The sequence below is a fragment of the Pseudophryne corroboree genome, assembly GCF_028390025.1.
Source record: "Pseudophryne corroboree isolate aPseCor3 chromosome 3 unlocalized genomic scaffold, aPseCor3.hap2 SUPER_3_unloc_10, whole genome shotgun sequence".
NCBI classification, from domain to species: domain Eukaryota; kingdom Metazoa; phylum Chordata; class Amphibia; order Anura; family Myobatrachidae; genus Pseudophryne; species Pseudophryne corroboree.
Window position 1 is genome coordinate 70909 of NW_026967494.1, and position 24822 is coordinate 95730.

The window sequence follows — 24822 nt, forward strand, 5'->3', positions numbered from 1 at the left end:
AAGCCCAATCCACTCTGCACGCAGGTGAGTTCGCTTCTTCTCCCCTTAGTCCCACGATGCAGTGAGCCTGTTGCCAGCAGCACTCACTGAAAATAAAAAAACCTATTTAAACTTTTACTCTAAGCAGCTCAGGAGAGCCACCTAGCATGCACCCTTCTCGTTCGGGCACAAAAATCTAACTGAGGCTTGGAGGAGGGTCATAGGGGGAGGAGCCAGTGCACACCAGCTAGTCATAAAGCTTTTACTTTTGTGCCCAGTCTCCTGCGGAGCCGCTATTCCCCTATGGTCCTTACGGAGTTCCCAGCATCCACTAGGACGTCAGAGAAATGATGTTATACTGAATGACTACTGCACCCAGCATCACAGACCCCGAATGTAATATCTGGTAAGACAATGTTAGCGTATCTTTGCAAGGTATAAAGCCTAGAGACTTACACATAGCAGGTCAGTTCCGATCTAAGCTAGGTCTGTCTGCAGCGGATATAGACTTCTATAAACCCACATCAGTTTAATAAATTCAGACAGAGTTATTAAAGAGGGACCCTGAGGGCGACTGAGCTATATTGTTTAAACTACGTAATCGATGACCATCATCTGGAACAGATCATGAAACATCTGAGATAGGAGCGGAGTATTCTAATTTGTTCCTGCTATTACTGTAGCTGAGTATAACTTGTTATTTGCAGGTTCTCATTGTTGTAACTTAGAGAAATAAATGCTTATCCTTTTTAATATGTCCTGTGTCAGTCTCCATATTTATCACATTGTATCCCAGAACCTGGTCACTTGAGTTTTTCATAAGACAACAATTTCATGGTCTGATCACACCCCTCTGATAGGGTCCTGGTCGCCTTTTCCCACTACTCCTCCTTTACCACCTTGGAGATTGTAGAATTATATATTAATGGATGCTGAAGGCACCAGAATTTTGCAGGAGGTCCTGTCCTCCTACTTAGACGTGAACGCTCCTGAAGATACTTCCATTAGGAACCATTGGTATGCCCTTAAGGCCATGGATCAGAAGCCAGAGAAGGGCGTCATCCTAGTGGCAGGGGACAGGTAATCAGCTGGGAATGTGCAGGACTCTGAAAGCTGGTTCCCATACACAAGCTCAATAAATGTATTATATACCTAAGACGACGGTAGCAAGACTCAGATGCTGCCAACTCAGTAACAGGAGCCGCTCATTAGCCAATTCCCTGAGGCCGGCTGTTACAGGAGCATGTGGATACATGACAGGGGCTGCACCAGATATTTCCAAAGCATTGTGTCACGTGGCATGAGGAACCCTGAGCCTGTGCCCCAGCAAGCAGCCGCACCATGCCGGAAATAATAAGAATTTACTTACCGATAATTCTATTTCTCGTAGTCCGTAGTGGATGCTGGGGACTCCGTCAGGACCATGGGGATTAGCGGCTCCGCAGGAGACAGGGCACAAAAATAAAAGCTTTAGGACTAGGTGGTGTGCACTGGCTCCTCCCCCTATGACCCTCCTCCAAGCCTCAGTTAGGATACTGTGCCCGGACGAGCGTACACAATAAGGAAGGATTTTGAATCCCGGGTAAGACTCATACCAGCCACACCAATCACACCGTATAACTTGTGATCTGAACCCAGTTAACAGCATGATAACAGAGGAGCCTCTGAGAAGATGGCTCACAACAATAACAACCCGATTTTTGTAACAATAACTATGTACAAGTATTGCAGACAATCCGCACTTGGGATGGGCGCCCAGCATCCACTACGGACTACGAGAAATAGAATTATCGGTAAGTAAATTCTTATTTTCTCTGACGTCCTAGTGGATGCTGGGGACTCCGTCAGGACCATGGGGATTATACCAAGGCTCCCAAACGGGCGGGAGAGTGCGGATGACTCTGCAGCACCGAATGAGAGAACTCCAGGTCCTCCTCAGCCAGGGTATCAAATTTGTAGAATTTTTCAAACGTGTTTGCCCCTGACCAAGTAGCAGCTCGGCAAAGTTGTAAAGCCGAGACCCCTCGGGCATCCACCCAAGATGAGCCCACCTTCCTTGTGGAATGGGCATTTACAGATTTTGGCTGTGTCATGCCTGCCACAGAATGTGCAAGCTGAATTGTACTACAAATCCAACGCGCAATCGTCTGCTTAGAAGCAGGAGCACCCAGCTTGTTGGGTGCGTACAGGATAAACAGCGATAAACAGCGAGTCAGTTTTCCTGACTCCAGCCGTCTTGGAAACATATACTTTCAGGGCCCTGACAACGTCCAGCAACTTGGAGTCCTCCAAGTCCCTAGTAGCCGCAGGCACCACAATAGGTTGGTTCAGGTGAAATGCTGACACCACCTTAGGGAGAAACTGGGGACGAGTCCGCAGTTCTGCCCTGTCCGAATGGAAAATCAGATATGGGCTTTTGTGAGACAAAGCCGCCAATTCTGACACTCGCCTGGCCGAGGCCAGGGCCAACAGCATGGTCACTTTCCATGTGAGATATTTCAAATCCACAGATTTGAGCGGTTCAAACCAATGTGATTTGAGGAATCCCAGAACTACGTTGAGATACCACGGTGCCACTGGAGGCACAAAAGGGGGTTGTATACGCAGTACACCCTTCACGAATGTCTGGACTTCAGGAACTGAAGCCAATTCTTTCTGGAAGAAAATCGACAGGGCCGAAATTTGAACCTTAATGGACCCCAATTTGAGGCCCATAGACACACCTGTTTGCAGGAAATGCAGGAATCGACCCAGTTGAAATTCCTCCGTGGGGGCCTTCCTGGCCTCACACCACGCCACATATTTTCGCCAAATGCGGTGATAATGTTGTGCGGTCACCTCCTTCCTGGCTTTGACCAGGGTAGGTATGACCTCTTCCGGAATGCCTTTTTCCCTTAGGATCCGGCGTTCAACCGCCATGCCGTCAAACGCAGCCGCAGTAAGTCTTGGAACAGACAGGGTCCTTGCTGAAGCAAGTCCCTTCTTAGCGGCAGAGGCCATGGGTCCTCTTTGAGCATCTCTTGAAGTTCCGGGTACCAAATCCTCCTTGGCCAATCCGGAGCCACGAGTATAGTTCTTACTCCTCTCCGTCTTATAATTCTCAGTACTTTGGGTATGAGAGGAAGAGGAGGGAACACATACACTGACTGGTACACCCACGGTGTTACCAGAGCATCCACAGCTATTGCCTGAGGGTCCCTTGACCTGGCGCAATACCTGTCCAGTTTTTTGTTGAGGCGGGACGCCATCATGTCCACCTTTGGTCTTTCCCAACGGTTCACAATCATGTGGAAGACTTCTGGGTGAAGTCCCCACTCTCCCGGGTGGAGATCGTGCCTGCTGAGGAAGTCTGCTTCCCAGTTGTCCACTCCCGGAATGAACACTGCTGACAGTGCTATCACATGATTTTCCGCCCAGCGGAGAATCCTTGCAGCTTCTGCCATTGCCCTCCTGCTTCTTGTGCCGCCCTGTCTGTTTACGTGGGCGACTGCCGTGATGTTGTCCGACTGGATCAGCACCGGCTGACCTTGAAGCAGAGGTCTTGCTAGGCATAGAGCATTGTAAATTGCCCTTATCTCCAGTATATTTATGTGGAGAAAAGTCTCTAGACTTGACCATGTTCCCTGGAAATTTCTTCCCTGTGTGACTGCTCCCCAGCCTCTCAGGCTGGCATCCGTGGTCACCAGGATCCAATCCTGAATGCCCTCTAGTAGATGAGCACTCTGCAGCCACCACAGAAGAGACACCCTTGTCATCGGAGACAGGGTTATCCGCTGATGCATCTGAAGATGGGATCCGGACCATTTGTCCAGCAGATCCCACTGAAAAGTTCTTGCGTGAAATCTGCCGAATGGAATCGCTTCGTAAGAAGCCACCATTTTTCCCAGGACCCTTGTGCAATGATGCACTGACACTTTTCCTGGTTTTAGGAGGTTCCTGACTAGCTCGGATAACTCCCTGGCTTTCTCCTCCGGGAGAAACACCTTTTTCTGGACTGTGTCCAGAATCATCCCTAGGAACAGCAGACGTGTCGTCGGGATCAGCTGCGATTTTGGAATATTTAGAATCCACCCGTGCTATTGTAGCAGTACCCGAGATAATGCTACTCCGACCTCCAACTGTTCCCTGGACTTAGCCCTTATCAGGAGATCGTCCAAGTAAGGGATAATTAAGACGCCTTTTCTTCGAAGAAGAATCATCATTTCGGCCATTACCTTGGTAAAGACCCGGGGTGCCGTGGACAATCCAAACGGCAGCGTCTAAAACTGATAATGACAGTTCTGTACTACGAACCTGAGGTACCCTTGGTGAGAAGGGCAAATTGGGACATGAAGGTAAGCATCCTTGATGTCCAGGGACACCATATAGTCCCCTTCTTCCAGGTTCGCTATCACTGCTCTGAGTGACTCCATCTTGAATTTGAACCTTTGTATGTAAGTGTTCAAAGATTTCAGATTTAGAATAGGTCTCACCGAGCCGTCTGGCTTCGGTACCACAAATAGTGTGGAATAATACCCCTTTCTCTGTTGTAGGAGGGATTATCACCTGCTGGGAATACAGCTTGTGAATTGCTTCCAATACTGCCTCCCTGTCGGAGGGAGACGTTGGTAAAGCAGACTTCAGGAACCTGCGAGGGGGAAACATCTCGAATTCCAATCTGTACCCCTGGGATACTACCTGTAGGATCCAGGGGTCCACTTGCGAGTGAGCCCACTGCGCGCAGAAACTCTTGAGACGACCCCCCACCGCACCTGAGTCCGCTTGTAAGGCCCCAGCGTCATGCTGAGGACTTGGCAGAAGCGGTGGAGGCCTTCTGTTCCTGGGAAGAGGCTGTCTGCTGCAGTCTTTTTCCCTTTCCTCTACCCCGGGGCAGATAGGACTGGCCTTTTGCCCGCTTGCCCTTATGGGGACGAAAGGACTGAGGCTGAAAAGACAGTGTCTTTTTCTGCTGAGAGGTGAGTTGGGGTAAAAACGTGGATTTTCCAGCTGTTGCTGTGGCCACCAGGTCCGAAAGACCGACCCCAAATAACTCCTCCCCTTTAAACGGCAATACTTCCATGTGCCGTTTGGAATCCGCATAACCTGACCACCAGGGCTTAAAGTGGTCCTGGAGAGGTGGGGGAACTCATCCCCTTTATCACCTGCGCGCCGTAAGTGCGCGCCGCAGAAGGGGGTGTGGCCTCACCAAGAAGGGGCGTGGCCACACAATAGTACCCCCAATTAAAAATCCGCTCCATTTACACCTAATTACATCACTGTTACTTTAACGTTAATGAAAAAACTGAGCCAGCCTAAAACTACACCTGCAACCTGGGAAGCATGTAACCAAATGCACAGCCAAGATGGGGGTAGGGGACCCCAGCTGGATACATACAGAGCAGTATCACTATATATACACAGGGAGGGGGTCTCACCCCCGGTACTCACAGAAAGATCCCTCTGAATCGTCCCTCTGGAGCTAATGTCCAGTAGCCAAGAAGCCCAATCCACTCTGCACGCAGGTGAGTTCGCTTCTTCTCCCCTTAGTCCCTCGATGCAGTGAGCCTGTTGCCAGCAGGTCTCACTGAAAATAAAAAAACCTAAGTCTAACTTTTACTCTAAGCAGCTCAGGAGAGCCACCTAGATTGCACCCTTCTCGTTCGGGCACAGAAATCTTAACTGAGGCTTGGAGGAGGGTCATAGGGGGAGGAGCCAGTGCACACCAGCTAGTCATAAAGCTTTTATTTTTGTGCCCTGTCTCCTGCGGAGCCGCTAATCCCCATAGTCCTGACGGAGTCCCCAGCATCCACTTAGGACGTCAGAGAAAAGTGGATTATACATAGACTGGCGTGTGCTAACAGGGACACTCCCAGGGCATGTAATACCATAGGTGGAGGTACTGCTAGCACACAGTATGGCTTCTGGTGACACACAGTGACATGATGTGAGGGGAGAGCAGGAGTATAATAGGGGCTGATGGCTCCTGATGTATGAGATATACCAGAGAGTGTGGGGAGGAGACTGGTCAGATCTCTGGGCTGGTGACACACAGTGACATGATGTGAGGGGGAGAGCAGGAGTATAATAGGGGCTGATGGCTCCTGATGTATGAGATACACCAGAGAGTGTGGGGGGAGACTGGTCAGATCTCTGGGCTGGTAACACACAGTGACATGATGTGAGGGGAGAGCAGGAGTATAATAGGTGCTGATGTCTCCTCATGTATGAGATACACCAGAGAGTGTGGGGAGGAGACTGGTCAGATCTCTGGGCTGGTGACACACAGTGACATGATGTGAGGGGGAGAGCAGGAGTATAATAGGGGCTGATGGCTCCTGATGTATGAGATACACCAGAGAGTGTGGGGAGGAGACTGGTCAGATCTCTGGGCTGGTGACACACAGTGACATGATGTGAGGGGAGAGCAGGAGTATAATAGGTGCTGATGTCTCCTCATGTATGAGATACACCAGAGAGTGTGGGGAGGAGACTGGTCAGATCTCTGGGCTGGTAACACACAGTGACATGTTGTGAGGGGAGAGCAGGAGTATATTAGGGGCTGATGGCTACTGATGTATGAGATACACCAGAGAGTGTGGGGAGGAGACTGGTCAGATCTCTGGGCTGGTAACACACAGTGACATGATGTGAGGGGGAGAGCAGGAGTATAATAGGGGCTGATGGCTCCTGATGTATGAGATACACCAGAGAGTGTGGGGGGAGACTGGTCAGATCTCTGGGCTGGTAACACACAGTGACATGATGTGAGGGGGAGAGCAGGAGTATAATAGGTGCTGATGTCTCCTCATGTATGAGATACACCAGAGAGTGTGGGGAGGAGACTGGTCAGATCTCTGGGCTGGTAACACACAGTGACATGATGTGAGGGGAGAGCAGGAGTATAATAGGGGCCGATGGCTGCTGATGTATGAGATACACCAGAGAGTGTGGGGAGAAGACTGGTCAGATCTCTGGGCTGGTAACACACAGTGACATGATGTGAGGGGAGAGCAGGAGTATAATAGGGGCTGATGTCTCCTGATGTATGATATACACCAGAGTGTGGGGAGGAGACTGGTCAGATCTCTGGGCTGGTAACACACAGTGACATGATGTGAGGGGGAGAGCAGGAGTATAATAGAGGCTGATGGCTCCTGATGTATGAGATACACCAGAGTGTGTGGGGAGGAGACTGGTCAGATCTCTGGGCTGGTAACACACAGTGACATGATGTGAGGGGAGAGCAGGAGTATAATAGAGGCGATGGCTCCAGACTCCCCCACTAGGAAAAAACTAATTCCTCATTAGTTTGTACTGACAGAGGAGGGTATAGTATAAGAGATTGCTGTAGTGACTGAGAAAGGAGAATATGTGACTCTTTACTGTAATAAGTGTTTATTACTCACCTGTGCTGATATCTGTAGGGATCTCCTCCTCCTTACACTGCTGATCTCCCCTCACATACGTCTCTTCTTCTCCCTCTATATCTTCTGCCTTCATATCAGTCACATACGTCTCTTCTTCTCCATCTATATCTTCTGCCTTCATATCAGTCACATACGTCTCTTCTTCTCCCTCTATATCTTCTGCCTTTATATCAGTCACATACGTCTCTTCATCTCCCTCTATATCTTCTGCCTTTATATCAGTCACATACGTCTCTTCTTCTCCCTCTATATCTTCTGCCTTTATATCAGTCACATACGTCTCTTCTTCTCCCTCTGTATCTTTGACTTTGATATTATTTAATTGGGCTTCACCCTATGTAAACCATCAATAAAAGATTGTAAAATTGATGATTTCCGTAATAGATTAAACAATCCAAATATAATGGCACACACAGCTGCTCTACACATTATATAGTGACAGTCAATTTGGGTGAGACCCTAAATCCCACCTACCTGATCCTCCTGTGGGATCCTGTGATTCTCCTCTGTACAATCCTGGGAATACAGAGGACGGGGACATCTCTCTGGGGTATCTCTGTTACTGGGCCCATCTGTAGGAGACACACAGTGACTGAGTACACTGTATATATGTGATTATCAGGTGATGTGTGTATATAGGAGCCCCCATACCTGCTCTCCCCTGTACAATACATGACAGTCTCCTCTTACCCAGTGATGTGAGGGGCCGGTGATTCTCCATCATCACGTCCTTGTACAGACCGCTGTGTTCCTCTATATACTCCCCCTTCTGCATGGAGATATAGACAGTGACATCTTGACACCTTATAGGAACCTGACACAAACAGTGATACAGTCATCACCACACACATCCCCTGGTGTTACTGTATAATGCTCCATTCCCAGCAGTCACCTCTCCAGTCATCAACCAGACACATCCCCTGGTGTTACTGTATAATGTCCCATTCCCAGCAGTCACATCTCCATGCATCACCCAGACACATCCCCTGGTGTTACTGTATAATGCCCCATTCCTGGCAGTCACCTCTCCAGTAATCACCCAGACACATACCCTGGTGTTACTGTATAATGTCCCATTCCCAGCAGTCACCTCTCCAGTCATCACCCAGACACATCCCCTGGTGTTACTGTATAATGTCCCATTCCCAGCAGTCACCTCTCCAGTTATCACCCAGACACATCCCCTGGTGTTACTGTATAATGTCCCATTCCCAGCAGTCACCTCTCCAGGCATCACCCAGACACTTCCCCTGGTGTTACTGTATAATGCCCCATTCCTGGCAGTCACCTCTCCAGTAATCACCCAGAAACATCCCCTGGTGTTACTGTATAATGTCCCATTCCCAGCAGTCACCTCTCCAGTCATCACCCAGACACATCCCCTGGTGTTACTGTATAATGCCCCATTCCTGGCAGTCACCTCTCCAGTCATCTCCCAGACACATCCCCTGGTGTTACTGTATAATGTCCCATTCCCAGCAGTCACATCTCCAGTCATCACCCAGACACGTTCCCTGGTGTTACTGTATAATGCCCCATTCCCAGCAGTCACCTCTCCAGTCATCGCCCAGACACGTCCCCTGGTGTTACTGTATAATGCCCCATTCCCAGCAGTCACCTCTCCAGTCATCACCCAGACACGTCCCCTGGTGTTACTGTATAATGCCCCATTCCCAGCAGTCACCTCTCCAGTCATCACCCAGACACGTCCCCTGGTGTTACTGTATAATGCCCCATTCCCAGCAGTCACCTCTCCAATCATCACCCAGACACATCCCCCGGTTTAACTGTATATATACAGTTCTCTGCAGTCACCTCTCCAGTCATCATCCAGACACGCCCCCGGTGTTACTGTATAATGTCCAATTCCCTGCAGTCACCTCTCCAGTCATCATCCAGACAAGTCCCCTGGTGTTACTGTATAATGCCCCATTCCCAGCAGTCACCTATCCAGTCATCACCCAGACACATTCCCTGGTGTTACTGTATAATGTGCCATTCCCAGCAGTCACCTCTCCAGTCTTCACCCAGACACGTCCCCTGGTGTTACTGTATAATGTCCCATTCCCAGCAGTCACCTCTCCAGTCATCACCCAGACTCATTCCCTGGTGTTACTGTATAATGTCCCATTCCCAGCAGTCACCTCTCCAGTCATCACCCAGAAACATCCCCTGGTGTTACTGTATAATGTCCCATTCCCAGCAGTCACCTCTCCAGTCATCACCCACACACATCCCCCGGTGTTACTGTATAGTGTCCCATTCCCAGCAGTCACCTCTCCAGTCATCACCCAGACACATCCCACGGTGTTACTGTATAATGTCCCATTCCCGGCAGTCACCTCTCCAGTCATCACCCACACACATCCCCCGGTGTTACTGTATAGTGTCCCATTCCCGGCAGTCACCTCTCCAGTCATCACCCAGACACATCCACCGGTGTTACTGTATAATGTCCCATTCCCAGCAGTCACCTCTCCAGTCTTCACCCAGACACATCCCCTGGTGTTACAGTATAATGTCCCATTCCCAGCAGTCACCTCTCCAGTCATCACCCAGACACATCCCCCGGTGTTACTGTATAGTGTCCCATTCCCAGCAGTCACCTATCCAGTCATCCCCCAGACACGTCCCCTGGTGTTACCTTATAATGTCCCAATCCCAGCAGTCACCTCTCCAGTCATCACCCAGAGACATCCCCCGGTCTTACTGTATAATGTCCCATTCCCGGCAGTCACCTCTCCAGTCAACACCCGGACACATCCCACGGTGTTACTGTATATATCCAGTTCCCAGCAGTCACCTCTCCAGTCATCACCCAGACACGTCCCCTGGTGTTACTGTATAATGTCCCATTCCCGGCAGTCACCTCTCCAGTCATCACCCGGACAGATCCCACGGTGTTACTGTATAATGTCCCATTCCCAGCAGTCACCTCTCCGGTCATCACCCAGGCACATTCCCTGGTGTTACTGTATAATGTGCCATTCCCAGCAGTCACCTCTCCAGTCATCACCCAGAAACATCCCCTGGTGTTACTGTATAATGTCCCATTTCCAGCAGTCCCCTCTCCAGTCATCACCCAGACACATCCCCTGGTGTTACAGTATAATGTCCCATTCCCAGCAGTCACCTCTCCAGTCATCACCCAGACACGTCCCACGGTGTTACTGTATAATGTCCCATTCCCGGCAGTCACCTCTCCAGTCATCACCCGGTGTTACTGTATAGTGTCCCATTCCCAGCAGTCACCTCTCCAGTCATCACCCAGACACATCCCATGGTGTTACTGTATAATGCCCCATTCCTGGCAGTCACCTCTCCAGTCATCACCCAGACACATCCACCGGTGTTACTGTATAGTGTCCCATTCCCAGCAGTCACCTATCCAGTCATCCCCCAGACACGTCCCCTGGTGTTACCTTATAATGTCCCAATCCCAGCAGTCACCTCTCCAGTCATCACCCAGAGACATCCCCCGGTCTTACTGTATAATGTCCCATTCCCGGCAGTCACCTCTCCAGTCATCACCCGGACACATCCCACGGTGTTACTGTATATATCCAGTTCCCAGCAGTCACCTCTCCAGTCATCACCCAGACACGTCCCCTGGTGTTACTGTATAATGTCCCATTCCCGGCAGTCACCTCTCCAGTCATCACCCGGACACATCCCACGGTGTTACTGTATAATGTCCCATTCCCAGCAGTCACCTCTCCAGTCATCAACCATACACATCCCCTGGTGTTACTGTATAATTCCTCATTCCCAGCAGTCACCTCTCCAGTCATCACCCACACACGTTCACCGGTGTTACTGTATACTGTCCCAATCCCAGTAGAAACCTCTCAAGTCATCACCCAGACACATCCCCTGGTGTTACTGTAAAATGTCCCATTCCCAGCAGTCACCTCTCCAGTCATCACCCAGACACATCCCCCGGTGTTACTGTATAGTGTCCCATTCCCAGCAGTCACCTATCCAGTCATCCCCCAGACACGTCCCCTGGTGTTACCTTATAATGTCCCAATCCCAGCAGTCACCTCTCCAGTCATCACCCAGAGACATCCCCCGGTCTTACTGTATAATGTCCCATTCCCGGCAGTCACCTCTCCAGTCATCACCCGGACACATCCCACGGGGTTACTGTATATATCCAGTTCCCAGCAGTCACCTCTCCAGTCATCACCCAGACACGTCCCCTGGTGTTACTGTATAATGTCCCATTCCCGGCAGTCACCTCTCCAGTCATCACCCGGACACATCCCACGGTGTTACTGTATAATGTCCCATTCCCAGCAGTCACCTCTCCAGTCATCACCCAGGCACATTCCCTGGTGTTACTGTATAATGTGCCATTCCCAGCAGTCACCTCTCCAGTCATCACCCAGAAACATCCCCTGGTGTTACTGTATAATGTCCCATTTCCAGCAGTCACCTCTCCAGTCATCACCCAGACACATCCCCTGGTGTTACAGTATAATGTCCCATTCCCAGCAGTCACCTCTCCAGTCATCACCCAGACACGTCCCACGGTGTTACTGTATAATGTCCCATTCCCGGCAGTCACCTCTCCAGTCATCACCCGGTGTTACTGTATAGTGTCCCATTCCCAGCAGTCACCTCTCCAGTCATCACCCAGACACATCCCATGGTGTTACTGTATAATGCCCCATTCCTGGCAGTCACCTCTCCAGTCATCACCCAGACACATCCACCGGTGTTACTGTATAGTGTCCCATTCCCAGCAGTCACCTATCCAGTCATCCCCCAGACACGTCCCCTGGTGTTACCTTATAATGTCCCATTCCCGGCAGTCACCTCTCCAGTCATCACCCGGACACATCCCACGGTGTTACTGTATATATCCAGTTCCCAGCAGTCACCTCTCCAGTCATCACCCAGACACGTCCCCTGGTGTTACTGTATAATGTCCCATTCCCGGCAGTCACCTCTCCAGTCATCACCCGGACACATCCCACGGTGTTACTGTATAATGTCCCATTCCCAGCAGTCACCTCTCCAGTCATCAACCATACACATCCCCTGGTGTTACTGTATAATTCCTCATTCCCAGCAGTCACCTCTCCAGTCATCACCCACACACGTTCACCGGTGTTACTGTATACTGTCCCAATCCCAGTAGACACCTCTCCAGTCATCACCCAGACACGTCCCACGGTGTTACTGTATAATGTCCCATTCCCAGCAGTCACCTCTCCAGTCATCACCCAGACACGTCCCACGGTGTTACTGTATAATGTCCCATTCCCGGCAGTCACCTCTCCAGTCATCACCCGGTGTTACTGTATAGTGTCCCATTCCCAGCAGTCACCTCTCCAGTCATCACCCAGACACATCCCATGGTGTTACTGTATAATGCCCCATTCCTGGCAGTCACCTCTCCAGTCATCACCAAGACACATCCCCCGGTTTTACTGTATAATGCCCCATTCCCCGCAGTCACCTCTCCAGTCATCACTCAAACACATCCCCCGGTGTTACTGTATAATGTCCCATTCCCAGCAGTCACCTCTCCAGTCATCACCCACACACGTCCCCCGGTGTTACTGTATAATGTCCCATTCCCAGCAGTCACCTCTCCAGTCATCACCCACACACGTCCCCCGGTGTTACTGTATAATGTCCCAATCCCAGCAGACACCTCTCCAGTCATCACACAGACACATCCCCTGGTGTTACTGTATAATGTCCCATTCCCAGCAGTCACCTCTCCAGTCATCACCCAGACACGTCCCCTGGTGTTACTGTATATATCCAGTTCCCAGCAGTCACCTCTCCAGTCATCACCCACACACGTCCCCCAGTGTTATTGTATACTGTCCCAATCCCAGCAGTCACCTCTCCAGGCATCACCCAGACATGTTCCCTGGTGTTACTGTATAATGTCCTATTCCCAGCAGTCACTCTCCAGTCATCACCCAGACAAGTTCCCTGGTGTTACTGTATAATGCTCCATTCCCAGCAGTCACTCTCCAGTCATCACCCAGACACGTGCCCCGGTGTTACTGTATAATGCCCCATTCCCAGCAGTCACCTCTCCAGTCATCACCCAGACACGTTCCCTGGTGTTACTGTATACTGTCCCAATCCCAGCAGTCACCTCTCCAGTCATCACCCAGACACGTCCCCGGTGTTACTGTATAATACCCCATTCCCAGCAGTCACCTCTCCAGTCAGCAACTGAATGATCTTGTCGGTGAGTTCCAGGATCTTCTTGTCATTGTGTCTCTCATGTGTCAGTGAGTGAGGTGGAGGCACCGTGATTGGACTCTGGGTTCTACTCAGTCCTCCTGATACACGGGGATGGCTGCTGGGTGTCTCATACTCATTGGATGTCTTCTTCACTATTGTGTAATCCTGTGTAATGGTGGAGACATCATATATCAATATATACACTCCCAGATCCCCCCTCACCTCCCCAGTCATATCCCTGTATTATTACTATAGATTAATGTGATGTCACTGTGAAACTCCCAGATTCCCTCACCTCCCCAGTCATGTCCCTGTATTATTACTATAGACAAAAGTGACATCACTGTGACGCTCCCAGATCCCCATACCTCCCCAGTTACGTCCCTGTATTATTACTATAGAAATAAGTGATGTCACTGTGATGCTCCCAGATCTCCTCACCTCTCCAGTCATGTCCCTGTGTTATTACTATAGATATGTGACATCACTGCGCCGCTCCCAGATCCCCTTACCTTTCCAGTCATGCCCCTGTATTATTACTATAGATATAAGTGACATCACTGTATGTCATGCCCCTGTATTATTACTATTGATATAAGTGATGTCACTGTGACGCTCCCAGATCCCCCCACCTCCACAGTCAAGTCCCTGTATTATTACTATAGATATAAGTGATGTCACTGTGATGCTCTAAGACCCCCTCACCTCCCCAGGTGACACTCCCAGATCTTCTCACCTCCCCAGTTATGTCCCTATATTATTACTATAGATATAAGTTCACTGTTATGCTCCCAGATCCACTCACCACCCCAGTCATGTCCCTGCATTATTACTAGAGATATAAGGTCACAGTGATGCTCCCATATCCATTCACCTCCCCAGTCATGTCCCTGTTTTATTACTATAGACAAAAGTGATGACACAGTGATGCTCCCAGATTCCCTCACCTCCCCAGTCCTGTACCTGTATTATTACTATAGATATAAGGTCACTGTGACGCTCCCAGATCCACTCACCTGCCCAGTCAGCAGGTAGATGATCTCCAGGGTGATTTTTATTATACTCTCAGTCCTGTGACTCCTGTCCTTGTCCATCCTCGGTGAATCAGAGAGAATACAGAACATGTGATGTGTAATAAAGACTCCGTTCCCCACAGCTGGAGTTCCTGGAATAAATATAATACATAAAAAACATATTGCACATGTAACATAGTAAATGTGGAATAGAGTGGCCATTAAGTCTCCTGTTTCCCCACAGCCATAGAGTCCTGGCCAGTGTCTCCGAGGTTCCTGTGACCCAGCCCCATAAGGCTGTACTGCATAGTGGGCCTGATCTAGAGTGTAGCGCTATTGTGGGTGGAGTCACAATGAACTGATGTTCGGTACACTGCTCATGTGCACGACCCGTACGGAGCATGTGCTCTATGTGTCCTGAGTTGTCAGACGAGTATGGCTGCAGCCATGAAGTGGTGTAAGGGTGAGAATTGGTTGTGATGGGACAGGGTCTCCTTAGGGAAATTTCATGGCCTCATTCATAGAGCTGTGGCATACAGTCTCCGTGACCTCAGGTTTCACACATCCAGCCACTGGTGTAGCAAAGGTGGCAGGAGACAGGCAAGGGGGTGGCAGGAGAAAGGCAGTGGAAAGGCGGCAAGAGACAGGCAGGGGAAAGGATGCAGGAGACAGGCAAGGGAAAGGTTGCAGGCGACAGGCAGGGAAAAGGGTGCAGGCGACAGGCAGGGAAAAGGGTGCAGGCGACAGGCAGGGGAAAGGCTGCAGGAGACAGGTAAGGGAAAAGGTGGCCGGAGGCAGGCAGGGGAAAGGTGGCAGGCGACAGGCAGGTGAAAGGTGGCCTGGGACAGGCAGGTGGGCAGCAGGGTGGGGGTGACAGGAGACAGGCAGGGGAAAGGCAGCAGGAGACAGGCAGGGGAAAGGCGGCAGCAGACAGGCAGGGGAAAGGCGGCAGGAGACAGGCAGGGGAAAGACGGCAAGAGACAGCAGGGGAAAGGCAGCAGGATACAGGCAGGGGAAAGGCGGCAGGAGACAGGCAGGGGAAAGGCGGCAGGAGTCAGGCAGGGGAAAGGAGGCAGGAGACAGGCAGGCGAAAGGCGGCAAGAGACATTATTTGTTCTCAGGAGATTGAATAATTTCCTAATCATTTGTAATAAAAGTTAAGTTTTATTCTTTGAGAACAATCCAGCTGTAGAACGAGCACGCCGAATCGGATCACAGATCTAGCGTGAAACCGACTGCAGAGACGCAGGCGCCCCAATCACGCTGAGAGCATACCGGACAAACAGAGCCTCTGTTTCCCCAATCTGAGCCAAATTGGCGACATAAATATTCAAAGCCCTGACTACATCAAGAGACTTTGAATCAGCCAATGCTTAAGTAACCACAGGCATCAAATAGGCTGGTTTCTGCGAAACACCGAAACCACTTTTGGCAGAACTATTATCCGAGTTCTCAATTCCGCTCTATCCTCCTGGAGGATCAAACAGGGGCTCTTGTGAGACCCAGCTGCTACTTCCGACACCTGCCTTGCGGATGCCAAAGCCAAAAGCATGACCACTCTCCAAGAGAGAAATTTTAACACAACCTTTCATAAAGGTTCCAATCTTTGTGACACAGGAAAACGCAACACCGCGTGAAGGTCCCACGGTGCCAATGGGGGCACAAATGGAGGTTGGATGTGCAGTACTCCTTCCATGAAGGTCCGAACTTCCAGAAAGGTCGCCAATTCTTTCTTGAAAGAAAATTTATAAAGCCAAAACCGCACTTGAATGGAGCCTAACGACCCAGCTGAAGCTTCCGTAGTAGCCTTCTTGGATTCACACCAAGACACATATTTTCTCCAAATACGGTGGTAAGGCTTTGCCGTCACTTCTTTTCTAGCCTGAAGAAGAGTGGCAATGACGTCACTGGGAATACCCTTTCTGGCTAGGATATGGCGTTCAACCGCCACGCCGTCAAACGCAGCCGCAGTAAGTCTTGATACAGTCCCGGATCTTGCTGTAACAGTTCCTCACCTAGAGGAAGAGGCCAGAGATCTTCTATGAGTAAATCTTGAAGAACTGGATACCAAGCCCTCCTTGTTTAGACCGGAACAATGAGGATCGCCTGAACCATTGTTCTTCTTACGTTTATCACCTTCAGAAGAGTGAAAACGGAGGAGACACATAAACTGACTGAAAACACCCAAGGTGTCCCGAGGACGTCCACTGCTATAGCTTGAGTGTCCCCTGACCTGGAACAATATCCCTGAGATGTCTCGTTGAGGCAAGATGCCAACATATCCAATTGAGGCACTCCTCAAAGACTTGTCGCTTCAGCTAAACTTCTCGATGACGACAGTATTTCTCCCGGATGGAGATCACGTCTGCATAGGAAAGTATTTCTCCGTCGTTCACATCCGGAACCAAGACTGCTAATATAGCGTTTACCAGTCTTTCCACCCAGCAGAAAACTTTTACGGCATCTGTCATTGCCGCTTTGCTCCTTGTCCCGCCCTAGCGGCTTACTTACACCACAGCTGTCAAGTCATCCGACAGAATTAACACGGGCAGATCACTAAGCATATGTTCACTGAAAATAGCTCTTAATTCAAGAAAGCTTATTGCAGACAAGCTTCCCAGCTTGACCTTTTCCTCTGGAAATACTTCCCTTGCAAGGACTGCTGCCCAGCCTCGGAGATCTACATGCATGGACACCAGGATCTAATCCTGGATTCCGAACCTTCGTCCATCTAGGAGGTGAGAACTGAGCAGACACTCCACGAGCGATATCCTGGCCAATAGGATTAGATTCTGGCGCATGTGCAGGTGAGATTCGGACCACATTTCCAACTGGCCCCGTGAAAACCACTCTGGCATTAGACCTGCTCACCGAAAAGCCTCTTAGGCCGCACCATCTTCTTCATCAACGGAACATATTGATGGATTGTCACTGCAAATCTGATCCGACTCCGGATCCTCAGACCTCTTTCAACAGGAGAGAACGTCAACCGTTTCGTATCTACCCTGATATCCACCTCCGACGTCTACGTCGTTGGGAAAACAGCCTTCCGCTGTGTTGAAGAACAGTCAGAGAGAAACAACGATTTGCACTTGTGTCTTGACCTCGCCTTAATCAGGAGAGTGTCCCAGTACAGAATAACAATGGCTCTCACTAGTGAAAGAATACCATCCTACTGCCATCACTCCAGTGAAATGGCAAAGACAGTCCTGGATATCAACCCAGGTAAGCTGAATGCAGAGAAAAATTCATCTAAACCCCTTTCTACCTTTACGTGCTGGGGCTCCCTGGCCTGAGAGATTCCATCCTGTAGTTCAACTTCGTAAGGAGAAATCTCTGTTTTCCCGATTTTTTTTTTTACCAGGAACTGCAGGACAATGCCCTGACCTTGAAGCAACTCTGGTATGGCGTCGCGTACTACCTCCCCTTCCAGAGGGGAAACGGCAAGATCTATTTGAAAAATCAGTGAGGGAAACCATCTGTAAACGCCAGTATGTCGCTCTTTGGATTCTATAATTAACTCACAGGTCCAAGTCCATTCCCGGACTGACTGAAGAGTAGTAGACGAGTTCCCACCGGAGTGGCCTCCAGCCAGATAGACCCAGCGACATGCGGTGGATGTGGTAGAAACAGAAAATGACATCCGCTTCAGCGAACCTGACAAGGCTGCAGAACTCTTACCTGTTCACCTTCCACAATCTGCCCCGAAAGGGAAAAAAAAACGGTATTGAACCGGTTGAAATGACTGCATCCCACAGCAGAATGCGTCACCAACCGTTGTGAGGGAATCTAACTCACGAAGTTAGACTTACCAGTGGTATCCGCCAACATTGACTGAACTGAGGCATCCCCAAACAACGGTACACCGTCCCAGGGAAACACTGCAGTATCTCTCGTAGTCAGCCTCAGCATTTCTTCTGCAGTCGCACGGCAGCCTGCCGCCATGTTATAGAGCAGAATCAACATAAGACACACACCCTCTCTCTTTAGGGTAATTCTATCGGATGCCTTTCCGAATACAAACACACCCCCATGCGCATGCAATGCAAATAACTCCAAAGCATAGAAATAAAATATCACGTAGCTTCCTGTGTACGATCCTTTGTGACAGGGCCCCGTGCAGACCAGGAGTTGACTTTTACAGTATTCTATCTGCGGTGGGGGGGAAAATAAACATTCTGACTCCTTGTGAGGATCTGAGACCAACTCGTCACGGCTGACCTAGAGCTTTATCAACAGAGCGACCAGCACATGAGAAGGAATAAGAGATAGTATTCAGAAGCTAAGAGATAGTATTCAGAAATTCCTTGAAGTCAATAAGATCATTAAAAGGAATCAACATGGGTTTATGAAGGACAGATCCTGTCAAACCAACTTACTTGGCTTTTATGAAACAGTAAGCGCAAACCTAGATCAGGGTAAAGACGTGGATGTAATCTTTTTAGACTTTGCCAAAGCGTTCGATACTGTACCACACATGAGACTTATCTACAAGCTACAAGAATCAGGGCTAGGAAGCACAATATGCACTTGGGTCAAAAACTGGTCAGATAATAGGGAGCAGCGCGTTGTGGTTAATGGATCTTTTTCAACTTGGACTGAAGTGCTAAGTGGTGTGCCGGAAGGCTCAGTATTAGGACCGCTATTGTTCAATATTTTCACTAACGTCCTAACAGAAGGTCTAGAGAGCATGGTGTCAATTTTTGCAAATGATACCAAATTGTGTAAGGCTATAAATACAGAGGAGGATGCCGAGTCTCTTCAGAACGACTTAGTTTAATTAGAAGCATGGGCAGCCAAATGGAGAATGCGCTTCTACACAGACAAGTGTAAGGTAATGCACTGTGGTAACAAGAACAAAAATTACACCTACCTACTAAATGGGGTAAAATTAGGGGATTCTGTACTGGAAAAGGACTTAGGTGTCCTCATAGATAGCAAGCTAAGCAGTAGTATCCAAAGTAGGAGTGCAGCAAAGAAGGCTAAGAAGATATTAGCATGCATAAAACGGGGTATTGATGCTAGGGACGAGAGTATTATACTCCCGTTATATAAATCACTAGTGAGGCCACACCTTGAATACTGTGTACAATTCTGGGCACCGTACTACAAAAAGGATATCCTGGAGCTTGAAAAGGTACAGAGGAGGGCGACCAAACTAATTAAGGGCACGGAGACGATGGAATACAAGGAAAGGCTTGAAAGACTAGGCATGTTTACATTGGAAAAGCGGAGACTAAGAGGGGATATGATCAACATCTACAAATATATAAGGGGACAATACACAGAGCTTGCGCGGGACCTGTTTTTGGTTAGATCAGGGGTGGGGAACCTTTTTTCCACGGAGGGCCATTCGGATATTTATAAAATCCTTCGGGGGCCATACAAAAATTCTCAACTTAAAAAATGACCCTGCCCCCCCAGTAGGTCTGCCCCTTAGAGGTGCTGTGTGTGCGCGCCAAAAAAATGGGTGTGGCCAGTTAAAATGGGACGTGATACACATATGCCCACAATAGTGCGGTGCCAGATCCACAATTGCCCCCACAGTGCCAGGTATACAAATGCCCCCCACAGTTCCAGGTATACAAATGCCCCTCACAGTGCCGGGTATACAGATGCCCCCACAGTGCCAGGTGTACAAATGCCCCCCACAGTGCCAGGTATACAAATGCCCCCCAGAGTGCCAGGTATACAGATGCCCCCACAGTGCCAGGTGTACAAATGCCCCCCACAGTGCCAGGTATACAGATGCCCCCCACAGTGCCAGGTATACAAATGCCCCCCACAGTGCCAGGTATACAGATGCCCCCACAGTGCCAGTTATGCAGATGCCCCCACAGTGCCAGGTATACAAATGCCCCCCACAGTGCCAGGTATACAGATGTCCCCACAGTGCCAGGTATGCAGATGCCCCCACAGTGCCAGGTATACAGATGCCCCCCACAGTGCCAGGTATACAAATGCCCCCCACAGTGCCAGGTATACAGATGCCCCCCACAGTGCCAGGTATACAAATGCCCCCACAGTGCCAGGTATACAGATGCCCCCACAGTGCCAGTTATGCAGATGCCCCCACAGTGCCAGGTATACAAATGCCCCCCACAGTGCCAGGTATACAGATGTCCCCACAGTGCCAGGTATACAAATGCCCCCCACAGTGCCAGGTATACAGATGTCCCCACAGTGCCAGGTATACAGATGCCCCCCACAGTGCCAGGTATACAGATGCCCCCCACAGTGCCAGGTATGCAGATGCCCCCACAGTGCCAGGTATACAGATGCACCCCACAGTGCCAGGTATACAGATGCACCCCACAGTGCCAGGTATACAGATGCACCCCACAGTGCCAGGTATACAAATGCCCCCCACAGTGCCAGGTATGCAGATGCCCTCCCCCCTCCCCTCCCCTCCGTGCTGCTTACCTTGGGACACGGAGGAGAGCACGGCTGTCGGGTCAGGGCAGGGAGGAGAGCGCGGCTATGTCAAACCAGCCGCCGGTTCCAGAGCCAATCAGAGCTCTGATTGGCTCACGGACCGGCCAGCCGCCCGAGTAAAACACGCCGCCGCAGCCGCCCGAGAGCCGCGCTCTCCTCCGTCAGTCCGTCTCCCTGTTCTAACAGCTGAGACACGCTGCCGCCGGACTGAGCGGCAGCGTGTCTCACTGTGTTTGGAATTCCCTGCCCGAGGGAGTTGTAATGGCGGAATCTGTCAACACCTTTAAGAATGGGTTAGATAAATTCCTATTGGATAAGGATATCCAGGGGTATGGTGCATAGTCACGCATTATAGTTACTATAAATAGGGATAAAATGCAACGGCTGACAGCAGCATCAGTCAGAAATTTTAGTCAAATCATCATGCATAGGATACCACAAATAGGTTGAACTCGATGGACAATTGTCTTTTTTCAACCTCAGCTACTATGTTACTATGTAATACTTTTACTTCAGCATTCATTAGAAATCATAATATGAATATACATAATGTAATACACACATATCATATATATATATATATATATATATACACACACACACATACACCATACATATAAGCGGATTGTCCGGAACCGTCGGGTCCCTAGTGACATTAATGTGTTCTGAATGTGTATGACCATGTACTGAAAGCCCCAGTTGTGGATCTGACAGGAAACCTTATAGTCGACAGAAAACCTAGTATTCGTCGACAGCAGGGAGTAGGAACCAGGCAAAATAACATTCTTGCGACCCCGAGGGGTCCGAAGGAAGTATACATATATAATTTTAATAACAATTCCCCACAAATACTACCATGTCTGTGCTCGAGGTAGAGGCCCATGGAACAGTACCACACATATACATATAAATATATATACAGGTTAGTTACAGCATGTTCATTTTCACCCAGTAATAACAGTTGGTGCCGACAGGGTCACCCACATACTACTGTGTCTCCCCTACACCCACATACTACTGTGTCTCCCCTACACCCACATACTACTGTGTCTCCCCTACACCCACATACTACTGTGTCTCCCCTACACCCACATACTACTGTGTCTCCCCTACAGCATAATACTACCGACCTGCTGACACTTCATCTACTGAATCAAGTATCAACAGGAGTCGGAGATGCCGACTGAGAGAATCCCATAGCTGTTTGCGACAGAGCACTCACACATGTTGACACATGTGTACTAAAAAGCTATAGTGGGTATACCTGACAGGGAACACACAGACATATATGCACAACACAATGATTACATGCCTATTATATAAGATAGTGCTATATTTCATACTATATTACACTAATCACTGTGCCCCCCCCCCCTTCGTTTGCACTGTACACTGTTTTGGCGGGGACATGTAGAAAATGGCGCTGAATCATGTTGTGAGGGCTAAGCCCCACCCCTTCTCGGCGTGCTTCAGCCCCGCTAATATTTTAGCTTTTTATACTGGCAGGGGTCCGGATGCAGTGCCTATGCACTGTGTACGTGTTTAACCAGGCTTAATGGAGAGGATATTGCTGCCCAGGGCGCCACTCCTGCGCCCTGCACCCTTGTAAAGCCGTTGGTGTGTGGGAGCAATGGCGCGCAGTGCGACCGCTGCTTTATACTGGCGGGGGTATCGTACACGGTGCCCGGGCCCCGGCTCCTGCCAGTGAAAAGACCCTCAGTAACTGCTGCCCAGGGCGCTCCCCCCCAGCGCCCTGCACCCTGTGAGTGCCGTCGGTGGTGTGTGTGGGAGCATGGAGCGCAGCGCTACCGCTGTACTTACTTCCGTTACTGAAGTCTTCTGCCGTCTGATGTCTTCTGTTCTTCTCATACTCACCCGGCTTCTGTCTTCTGAGGGGGGTGACGGCGCGGCTCCGGGAACAAGCAGCTAGGCGCACCAAGTGATCGAACCCTCTGGAGCTAATGGTGTCCAGTAGCCTAAGAAGCAGAGCCCTTGAACTAAGAAGAAGTAGGTCTGACTTCTCTCCCCTCACTCCCACGATGCAGGGAGCCTGTAGCCAGCAGGTCTCCCTGAAAATAAAAAAGCCTAACATAAAGTCTTTTTCCAGAGAAACTCAGTAGAGCTCCCCTAGTGTGTGACCAGTCTCTCCTGGGCACAGAATCTAACTGAGGTCTGGAGGAGGGGCATAGAGGGAGGAGCCATTTCACACCCATTCAAAGTCTTAATAGTGTACCCATGTCTCCTGCGGATCCCGTCTATACCCCATGGTCCTTACGGAGTCTCCAGCATCCTCTAGGACGTATGAGAAAATAATAATAATAACAGGACACCACAGGCTGCTTCTCCTGTACAAAAATAACAACAAGACACCACAGGCTGCACCCCTGTATAATAATAATAATACTAATAAAATGACACCAAAGGCTACTCCCCCTGTATAATAATAACAAGACACCACAGGCTTTTCCCTCTGTATAATAATAATAATAATAACAACAACAGGACACCACAGGCTGCTTCTCCTGTATAATAATAATAATAATAATAATAATAATAATAATAAAAGGACACCACAGGCTACCCCCCTGAATAATAATAACTGGACACCACAGGTTGCTCCCCCTGATTAATAATAATAACAGGACACTACTGGCTGCTCCCCCTGTATTACAATAATAACAGGACACCACAGGCTGCTCCTCCTGCATAATAAAAGGACACCACAGGCTGCTCCCCCTGTATAATAAAATAAATAACGACCACAGGCCGCTCCCCCGTATAATAATAATAATAACAGGATACCACAGGCTGCTCCCCCTGTATAATAATAACAGGACACCACAGGCTGCTCCCCCTGTATAATAATAATAACTGGACACCACAGGCTGCTCCCCCTGTGTAATAATAACAACAGGACACCACAGGCTGCTCCCCCTGTATAATAATAATAACAGGACACCACAGGCTGCTCCTCCTGTGTAATAATAATAACAGGACACCACAGGCCGCTCCCCCTGTATAATAATAATATCAGGACACCACATGCTGCTCCCCCTGTATAGTAAGACGCCATTACCTGATCTCCACGGACACCGGCAGGCTGCAGCAGTCGATGAAAACTCACTTCCTGCATGTGGACCGCACAGTCCGGAAGTAAGCTGGAACGCACAGGCAGGAAGTAGGGCATGATTGGCAAAGAGTGCTTACTGGTTACTGGGTCCTCCCCTACTACACGCCGCCCACAGCCCAGGCCTATGTAATGAATGTTAAAACACATGTCCTCAGTTCAGGAGGCCGGCGGCCATTTTCTTGTAGACCAGTCTGGCAGCAGCAATAGGTTCCCTGGCCGTGTAGTGACGTCAGGAGCGGCGGCCATTTTCCCCTGGTCTGAGCTCCGCCATCCTTCTATCATTCCCACAAGGCAGCAGGAGCAGAGAGCAGCCATTGCTGTGTCTGGCAGCAGGTAATGATATTATTATTATTATTATTCTATAGGCTGAGCAGCTCTGGTGTCAGGTTCTGTACTACAGGGGGAGCAGCCTCTGGTGCCTTGTTATAGTGCAGCTGGAGCAGCCTCTGGTGCTGCATTATCCCTGTACAGGTGGCTGACACTCTAGTGTCCTATTACTGTAATACAGGTGGCGCAGACCCCGCCGTTACCGTAATACAGGTGGCGCAGACCCCGCCGTTACCGTAATACAGGTGGCGCAGACCCCGCCATTACCGTAACACAGGTGGTGCAGACCCCGCCGTTACCGTAATACAGGGGGCGC

The 24822-nt window shown here is 49.7% G+C and overlaps 1 protein-coding gene across 3 annotated transcripts in view; it reads right to left on the reverse strand.

Annotated features, from left to right (window-relative positions):
* The window catches only part of LOC134983200 (zinc finger protein ZFP2-like), a 41880-nt gene extending 18455 nt beyond the window's left edge, over positions 1 to 23425 (reverse strand). For 2 of the 3 annotated variants that reach the window (XM_063948938.1, XM_063948937.1), the window contains exons 1-6: positions 22871 to 23425; positions 14618 to 14766; positions 13575 to 13766; positions 8076 to 8199; positions 7860 to 7957; positions 7365 to 7719 (exon numbers count right to left, since the gene is read on the reverse strand). In XM_063948938.1, coding sequence (XP_063805008.1) covers positions 7365 to 7719; positions 7860 to 7957; positions 8076 to 8199; positions 13575 to 13766; positions 14618 to 14766; positions 22871 to 23141 — 1189 coding nt within the window. In that variant the 5' untranslated portion in view covers positions 23142 to 23425. The remainder of the gene's footprint in view (positions 1 to 7364; positions 7720 to 7859; positions 7958 to 8075; positions 8200 to 13574; positions 13767 to 14617; positions 14767 to 22870) is intronic. The other variant, XM_063948939.1, reaches the window with a different exon arrangement.
* Between the last annotated feature and the right edge of the window lie 1397 nt (positions 23426 to 24822).